At 39.3% G+C, this 9,695-nt stretch overlaps 1 protein-coding gene across 1 annotated transcript; it reads right to left on the reverse strand.

Annotated features, from left to right (window-relative positions):
* Window positions 1-4,319: 4,319 nt before the first annotated feature.
* Window positions 4,320-5,993, reverse strand: LOC136977698 (uncharacterized). Its single transcript, XM_067273241.1, has one exon. The coding sequence runs from the start codon at window positions 5,991-5,993 to the stop codon at window positions 4,320-4,322; it is 1,674 nt and encodes a 557-aa protein (XP_067129342.1).
* Window positions 5,994-9,695: the final 3,702 nt, after the last annotated feature.

Raw genomic sequence — 9,695 nt, forward strand, 5'->3', positions numbered from 1 at the left:
TGACTATTTCAAACGAACAATGGCGTTGCGTATTTTCCGAACTTAAAAACATATAATTACAGTATATGAAATTATTATTTTCGTGGAACACACAGTTTTATGTGAAATGTTTATTGTTTTATTAATTAAAATACTTTTTTAATATTTATAATTATTTTTTCTCAATACATATATATATATATTGTTTAAATCTAAAAATATATCTATTTTAACTGTTCGGTTGATATAAATACTTTATTTATTTAACCCTTCTAAGATCACGGGGGCGTGGTCTCAAGTAGTTTACCTGTGACCATTTCATGTTAAGGTCATCAAGGTCAATGTACTAGTATTATTTTAAAAATTCGTATAAAATCAAATTGTTATAATAGAAATATGAAAAAAATATTGCTAATATGCAAGTATTAGTAGTTTTGTATGGTATATTTTTCAATTGCTTGTACTTATTAAAAAAAAAAAAATTCGTTTTTCTTGCTTACATTAAAAACTTGTATATTTACTGAAATTTGATCTAACATCATAACGTATAAACTTATAATTCCTGTTTTGCTATATGCTATTTAGAAGGAGAATTTTGTTTTCTACATTTTCATGTATATTATGTGAGTATAGTTATATATCTTCTCGAATTATAATGTGAGGACCCGAATATAAGAGTAACGAGTTTCGATTTAAATTTTTTATTTTATTTGCCAACCGATTTTCGAAAGTTAGGGTTAAATCAAACACAGAAACAAAAACGGAAAAACACCCGACAAATTTTCTCGTAAAAATTAATCATAAACCTTCGTTCCCACGGTAATACTTCCTTATAGAAGATGAGTTAACTGTTGAAAAATAATTATATCATGTAATTCACCATTGGTCAAAAAGGACTTCCACCCTTGACGTACTTCGCAAAATCTCGAACCCGAAATCCCGAAATAAAAGGAAAACGAACGATGACGCAGAGAGAAAAAGTTTCGACAACTGTCAAGTGTGTGTGTGCCGTGGATTATCATCTCCCGCCGTTGAAGCTGTCTATCCCATCTATCTTCAGTCCATTGACTGTTATATTTAAGCGAACTCTCGTTCCTCGGACTTTGTGCAAATCTCAGGATCACTAAGGTATTTATCCTACTCGCGATGTTTTGTAAACTCTCTCTCTGCAATCAATCGAGACGCGGCTTAATAATTCGATTCGATGATATAAATACTTCCAAATATGTTAATTGATGTATTCCCTATCAATCTCAAAATAAACGGGTATTTTTGTTTAATATTAGAAGAGTGTGAGTTTCTTCCTCCATTGCCATCATCCGGCATCCCACGATTCGGAAAATAACGCGTATCTATTTGCGAGAAGTTTGATAGATTGGTGTCAGTTCCTGACGTGAACAGGATCCTACGATCCTCGTCCATAAATAACTTTGACCGCTCGATCCCTAGTCATCCTTTCGACAAACAAGGTCGGATCTAAAGGTCTTGTGCCGTTAAGAGGTAGAGAAGGTAAGAATCATCTTCCACCTTTTACCCTCGGTTAACCTCACACTGGTTGGTCAGAAGTGGGATCTGTTTTCGATTCTTTCCGACATCTCACCCCCATCCATCTTTTCCGGCAATTCTAAGAATCGAGAATGGAGACAACTGGAGACGGTAATCCAGGAGGAAGCGCATTCTCCGGAATGTCGGGAATGATTCCCTTAACTCCCACATTTTCAGGAGACACATCAGGGTTGCGTATAAGGGACTTCTTTGACTCGCTAGATGAAATAGCAAAACTAACAGGATGGACAAAAGCGCAATGTCTCGGATTTGCGAAGCTAAAACTGACAGGCATAGCAAGAGATTTTGCGTGGAAAGACGAGCGAATGCGAGCGATCGACATGTATGATGAGTTCAAACAACAGATGACACGGCGATTTGAAAAGGAGCCATATGCACTTAGACTGCAAAAATTCTATGCATGTATACAAAAATGCGATGAGGATGTACAAACATATGCGGTTCGGCTGTGTGAGGACCGAATTAAGCCGGCCAGTCCGATTTTAACATTTTATAAATGAAAATTATCAAAATTTAAAATTTTATTCTTCAAACCTCTCGAGAGATAACGATCAAGATCAGAGATAGCGATCAAGATTCGAAGGATGTACAGCCTTCCGCCGTCAAACACGCTTCCTTCCTCTCCAGATCCGACTTCTGAGTCACGGAGCCCGAATCATCACCCTCCGTCGCGATTGGTGATCGCAGCTGACGAGATCGGGAGTATAAATAGGGGGGCGATATCTGAGAACGGGGTGGCTGAACGTACGAAGACGACAACCGTCCTGTCGAAACCGGGTTGAAAGCGAGGGCCAATCCGAAGATGCCAACACCGCCGAAGACGAGCCTGACCACCCCTCCGCCTACTGCCCGAGTCCACCGCCAGCGTCAAAGAACAACCGGCGATCGCTATCGATATATTGAAAAGGTATGATTCCCCCAAACATTGTGAACTCGCTCTTCCGTGATTAGGGACGGGATGCGTAGCTTCTCTGTAGTAGTTTCTATATTCGAATAAACCATTATCTGTGTTGTCCTGTTATTACAAATATTGCCTTTCCTTATCGACGACCCCACACACTCCTTCCACTTGACCTGACAATTCATTAATGTATCCCGACGAGTCGGGATAGCGCGAAAAATTTAGCCATCCTTGACAGTGGGGTGGGTCTTGCCAACCTAAACGCCGAAAAGAAGGAGGTACGACTCAGTCTAACCTCACGGCGTTCCCACAAATTGGTGTCAGGAGTGGGGTGGTCACTCCTTTGCACTATCGATAGGAAAAGAAGGCCATATTCGAGTAACGAGGTCGATTTGAGTCGAATTAGGGACTTAATTATAAGTGGGAATAATGGAACCTAATCCTCAACCCGTGGCAGGGCCTGCTAACCCAGCGAACCCCGGACCAAACCCCCTTACGTTGGGCAGTCTAGGCGGAATAATTCCATTGCTACCCATATTCTCTGGAGACCCGCAAGGCCCCCGTGTAACAGACTTTTTTTGATTCGTTAGCGGATATCATGAAGGTTGCCATATGGTCGAAAGCACAAATGCTGGTGGTAGCAAAGTTAAAACTAGCGGGGATAGCCTGGGAATTCGTACGAAAGGATCGGCGAATGAAGGAAGTTGACGATTTTGATGAATTCAAAAGACTTATGCTCCAGCGCTTCGATCGAGTGCCTCTTACTTTTAGATTAACTAGATTTTATTCTTGCGTTCAAAGAAGGGATGAAGATGTCCAAGCGTATGCCGCCCGGTTGCAAGCGCTAGCGACAGAGATAGAAATCATGCCAGAACCCGGTGCGGATGTGACAGAAACTGCTATCATTCAGCGAGTACAGAGAAAAGAATTAGACGAACGCTTAAAGGTACAATTCTTGGAATTAGACGAACGCTTAAAGGTACAATTCTTGAACGGAATCACGCCGAGAATTCAACAAAGGGTAATGAGCCGTGCCCCTAAAACCTTTGATGAGGCTCTAGATGCCGCGATTAATGAGGAAACAATTGAAGAACTCACCGTGCATTCGCGCAGGAACATGCGGACAATTAACCTGCGATCAACCGATTATCCCCCGTTAGATGATTTAATGCAGTTAACGGAGACGCTGGAAGAACTTAGAGGTTGAATGGACGGGCTTACTCGAGGTACTATTCCACGCAATTATAGGACCTCCTCGGGGAGACAAAACGATCGGGGCAGTTTCTGGAAGCCCACCTATGCCCAGCCACCTACCCGGCAAAATGACTATCGGCTGACTGCTTTCCGACGTTGGTTCGATCAGTCGAATGTTCGAGCTACCCTTAACTCTAATCCAGTCATTCAGTTTTAAAGGTTAGAAGGGCTGACCATTGGCCAGGTCTTTACCCTTGTTGAAATGGAAAGAAGGGGGAGAAAGTGAAGAAGGTAGAAGGAAGAGGAAGTTAGATTGAAAGAAAAGTGTGAAGGAAGTAACCAGGGGGCCCTTCATCGGACCCCACGCTCACCCGCGTCGGCATTTATTGAACCAAAAAGACATTTACAGTAAATACAATATATACAAGGTGCAACACAGAGTTATGTGGTGCAGGAAACATGTGCTATAAACTTTTTTGACACATTTAAGGCGCGGGTTGAAAGCTCAGCAATTTGCTGGTAAACAAGCATTGCCCCGTACCGGAATACAATACAAAGCTGGTTACAGTGTAAAGAGAAGTTGTCCAGCTAATTAAAAGTCACTTTCAAGAACAGGAAAAATTGGACAAAATGAGTCAGGGAGTTACAGAAAGTCGCGATGAACAACTTGAAGACCAGTTTATGTCTGTTGCGTTCTGTTGAGGGAGGGGTTCAGCGCCCCACAATCCCGGACAAACTTTGTCAGGGCCTTTAGCAGTTTGTTGTTGGAGAAAAGGTTCGAATCACCTGGTGGCCAGTTGAATCCTTCTTCGATACTTGTCTTTTCCAGGTGTGTTCTCAGGTTGTCATATTTTTTACAGTCAAAAAGAAAGTGGTGGACTGTTTCTTCGTTCTCAGTGTCTAGCTCGCACCGATTGGAGTCTCTCTTCCCAAAACGATGCAGGTATGAGTTAAAGGCGCCATGGCCTGTTAGACATTGTGTCAGTTCGAACGTTGGTTGAAGTTTCTTGTTTTGTAGCCTTCCTTTTATAGTTGGTAAGAACCTGTAACAAAGCCTACCAGTGTGAGATCCCTCCCACTCCTGCTGCCATAAGATGTGAGTCTCTTCTTTAATGTAATTGTGAATATAACTGATAGGAAGCCTGTTGTATGTCGTTTTATCGTTCCCAGTAGCCATTTTCGCCAGCTTGTCGGCGAGCTCGTTCCCCTCATACCCCTTGTGTGCTGGAATCCAGTTAAAGCTGATGCTCATCCTTTTCCCCATATCGTTCGCTGTAGCGATTAATTCTGCCGCTAATTTCGTCTTGGGTTCCATACGGTTGAGGGTGTGCAAGGCAACCCTACTGTCAGTATAAATCTGTAAATTTTTAGTAGTGGGGTGATGAGTGTTGACGTAGGAGATCGCTTTAAGGATTGCCCATTGTTCTGCTTGAGTGATGGAGCATTCCTCGCCTAACCTGAGGGCTGCCTGGTATAGGGTTCTTTCTCCTTTTCTCACTACCACTCCAGATCCTACACCATTCTCGTTTTTCGATCCGTCAGTATAAGCAGTGATCATTTGTGAGTTGTTGTTATTGGCGTTAGTGGTGAATTCCATGTCAGTTTCATACCGGCGATTGATTTTGGGATCCTTAATTGAGTTGATGGTCTTTAATTCTGTGTCTATGTCCGTCTTTAGGATTTTAAGAAGGTTTTTCTGTTTATCTGGTGGTAACTCTCCCTTCCTTTGTAGCTCTTCTATGTTGTCGTCAGAAATTTCGTTATGCTTGTTTATTATGTACCAATTCCAAGTTATTTGCTTAGCCTTAAGGTGGATAGGTGTGAGTCCTGAGATGAGCAGTATGGCGTCTGTTGGCGCTGTCCTATATGATTTAGATATCCTGATTGCGGATTTCCTCTGAGTGGATAATAGTTTTTTTTGAACATGTTTGTTCCCCAGTGCCTCGAACCATGCCTGAACGCCATACAGAATCGCCGGCTCAATCGCTTGGAGGTAGATCAATTTAGTATTCCTAGAATCGAGTCCCCAGGTATTTCTCGTGATACTGTACAACAGATTAGACCTTTCGACCGCCTTGTTACAAGCATAGTTGATGTGGTAGTGCCAATTTAATGATCGGTCAATGAAAACACCCAGGTACTTCAAGTATTGGACATTTCTTATATTTTTGCCATTGATTTTTACTCTTATGGTTCTTTGGAGCTGGCTCCTTCTGTTTTTCCTGGTTAAAACGATCGCTTCACATTTGTGGTAATTGAGTGGTTGTTTATACATATTGCTCCATCTGCCTATCTTTTCAAGTTCTCTATTTGCAATTTCTGCGATCCTGTCACTATTCTTATGCGCTATCATTAAGAGCGTGTCGTCCGCGTACGCTTGTATGCAAATGTCCTCAGTATTTTGGATTTGTTTCAATAACCTTGATTAGCCGACTTATGAGGCCGGGCCACCATAAGTTATAGAATGCTTTGCTAAAGTCAATGCTAATAAGCATCACGTGCTGATTGCGTTTCCAGGCTTTGTTAATAAAATCTTTTACTTTCAGAATGGCGTGAGTGGTTGACGTGCCTGGTTTAAACCCGAATTGGTTATCATTAGTTCTGTTATTTTCTTTTAGGTACCAGTTTATCCTATTGATTAGTAGCCCATCCAGGATTTTTCCCAGCACGGGAAGAAGGCTAATCGGACGGAAGTCCTCTGGGTTTTCTGTGTTTTCTTTTTTAGGAATTAATTTGATACTTGCCTTTTTCCAATTTCTCGGGAAGAAGCCTGTTTTAAGACAACCATTATATAAGTGCACAAAGGCTATTAGGATCTCGCTGAAGGCTTCTTGAACCATTTCTGCTGTTATATTGTCAATGCCAGGAGATTTTCTTTTTGCCAATGTAGAAATAGCTCTTTGTATCTCTTGAGATGTGAACAGTCTGTCTTCCCTCTGAGTTGAGTGAAGTGTCGCTTCCTGTCTTTTTGTGGAATGAAAATCGGTGTCGTTAACTTTATCGTCTTTAGGGAAGTGGAATTGAAGGATCTTTCTTATATTCTCCTGCATTTCGAGTGTTAAATTGTCATTGTCCGTTTTAGTTATATTAGGAACGTGGCATTTTTTCTTTTTTCCGAAGATGGCCTTGTATGGGACGTCCCAAGGATTTTTCTTAAATTCTTTGCTACAAAAAGTTTTCCAGGCTTCCTCCCTATGCAAAGAAAAGCCATCTTTGAGTGTTTCATCGGAGGAAATCCGGCTACAGTTCAAATAGATACGGGAGCGAAAGTGTCTCTCTTAGCCAAATCTTTTGCTAATACAATGATAGAGAGGGTAGATATCGATAGCGATACAAAAAACCGATTTAAGAAGCGCTACTGAGCATTCTATACAAATTTACGGCATCATGAGCCCTACCTTCGAAATCGGTCAGTTACAATTGCCCTACACTTGTTGTTTGGTAGATATGGATGTTACTTGCCCATGCGATGGTATTATCGTTTGGGATATGATTACCGATAAGGGCTTTATCATTGATTTAAAGGGAGGAGAATTAACTATTCCCCCTCAGACCGTAATACCCTTTATAACCTTTCCTCGAGCTAGCGACCGAGGAGAACAGGAAACAATTTAGCGATATAGATCGGGAGAAAATCCCTGACCATAGGAGTATTCAAAAAAAAACGGAGGATAGAGAGACCGCCCGAGGAAGGGAGTATAGTAGAAGGAGACAATTCACATTCTCAGGTGAGCGAGAATGTGAATTGTATTGAAAGTTGAATTTCCCAAACGGTTAGGAGTTGAAAGTTGAAATTTGGTACACAGTTAGGGCACGTCACGAGAACACACACTAAGAAGGGATTTTTCGAAATTCCTTCCCACGGGGGAGAGGGACAGGATTAAGGCTTAACACTTCTATCTAACAATGGAAGTGTTCAGTAACAATGGAATGTGTCAAGTAACAATGGAAGTGTCAACAATGGAATTATTAAGAGAAAGCGACGTGCAAGACGCAGATGCAATTTTTTTCGTTTTTGCGGGAAATCGAACATATTTTTAGACCCATCTAAAAATTTTCCAATTAGTCTGGAAACAGGGGATCTCAATTCTTGCATTCTGTGAAAACGGGTAAGGTTGACTATGATGTAATAATCTTAATCTTCACTATCATTAATTTTGCCCGAGCCCACCCGCTAGTTTTATAATATTATAAAATTTCTTTGCAAATATGTGTCAAAAAAACATTTTTTCCAGAACAATAAAATTACACTGGACAACAATGATTTTGTTTCGGGCTCAAAATTAGCATATTCTTATGTATTTTCATCTGCTGAATTCAAAAATTTCCATAAAAATGACTCATTAGCTCTTGCTTTGAAGATACAGTGATATGTTATTTTTTAGAGTCTGCATTTGTATTTTGGAGAAAATTTATTTTTTGGGAGTTGTCACACCTCTCACACTGAATAGCAAAACGTTCTCCATATGTTTGTAGGTTATAAACATAATAAATGTAGCTATGACTTTGAGTTTAATATTGCTTCTGTTTTTCTTGGTTAAAATTTCTGATTTTGGAGTACTTATGAAGTGTAATACTGGTTATATCAAAATGCCACGAAAATGTGTAAATTTAGTGAACAATTTTTGTTATATTCGTAGTGAAATAACATTTTCGTCACAGAAACACAATCTGACGCCTCTTCTGAGACTGCCATTATTTGGGTATAAAGGTAGGAACAGGATAAGTCATGGGCTCCACGTTGCAACTCTTGTTCAGTTATACTACGAGAATGACTGAAAAATAAAAAAATGATCTATGGCTTTTGCTGTGCCTAAGGTTTGGCGGGAGCCTACAAACCATACAGATGACTGCTATTTCTGCTTGACTCCACTTATAAAGGCAGGATTGTCAATGAAGAAAAAAGAAACAGTTTAATACCCAAATATTTCATCTGCAATTCGAATTTGACAATATATCAGATCCCTCTCAGACAATATATCAATTCCTATTCCACATTCAGATAGTTTACCAGTTCCTACTCCATTCCAACATTATGAGCTTGAAGTAGAAAATGAAGAAAGTGTGGGAGAAGAAGAACCCAACAAGCGTTCCACATTCCTTGACCCTGATTTTGAGATAAAAGATGATACACCGCAGACTGAATTAAGCGAAATTGAGTGATCTCATTCAAGATCTAGTCTTGTCAAATAATAAAGCGGAACTTCTAGGGTCAAGACTACAGCAACGGAATCTTCTCCAACGTAATGTCAGGGTCTCACAGTAGAGGACGTCAGAGGGATCTGATTTTTTTTTTTTTTTTTTTTTTTTGAGAAAGAAAAACAATCTGGCTTGATAAAATGTTTGAATTTGAAATTCGAACATTTTCAAAAATTCAAAAGCACTTTCAATGTTGTTAACATATGTAATTAAAATGTGTCGTTTCTTCTTAAGCCATTAAAATCACATACTGCCACTTCTTGTATATCACAGAAACTAGAGCTAATAAAAATTTTTCTTTGTCATATTCGATTTTATCACCCCAAAATTAGTAAGATTCCACTCATGAAATAAAGGAAACATTCAAAAACATTTTTTTTTTGTTGTCCAGTGTTATTTACAAATGTCTTATTAAATATAATTGATTTCAGTTTAAATCGTATTAGTTTCTATAACACCAACCGTTAACACTTCACAGTTCATTATAAACATGCAATGAATACATTCAGACCACACTGTCGTACTTTTTTTAAAATAAAAATTAATCTTGAGACATATTGAATATGCTGTTAAATAAATATTTAACTCTGCAAGCGTGTTCTTAATGTAATTATTTATATATTTAAATGAAATAAATATTTCATTAAAGAAAAAAATGTTAATGTAAAATTATTGTTTAGCGACGTATTCTTATAAAGTACAGAAGAAATAATTGTAAACACATTTTCTCTCAAACATTTGCTTTTTTCTAGAGGATTCGGATTTGAACTCTGTTCGAATTTTTAGAAAGTTTTATAAGCACGTACTGTATATGTTCTTATCCTTTATCAGTTCGTGAAAAATTATTTGATATCGT

The sequence above is a fragment of the Centruroides vittatus genome, unplaced genomic scaffold (genome assembly GCF_030686945.1).
Source record: "Centruroides vittatus isolate TY-2023 unplaced genomic scaffold, ASM3068694v2 contig_468, whole genome shotgun sequence".
NCBI classification, from domain to species: Eukaryota; Metazoa; Arthropoda; class Arachnida; order Scorpiones; family Buthidae; genus Centruroides; species Centruroides vittatus.

What these genes read in the sequence shown, in the direction of transcription:
- LOC136977698 (XM_067273241.1), bottom strand. Translation starts at nt 5,993, where the DNA reads ATGATAGCGCATAAGAATAGTGACAGGATCGCAGAAATTGCAAATAGA.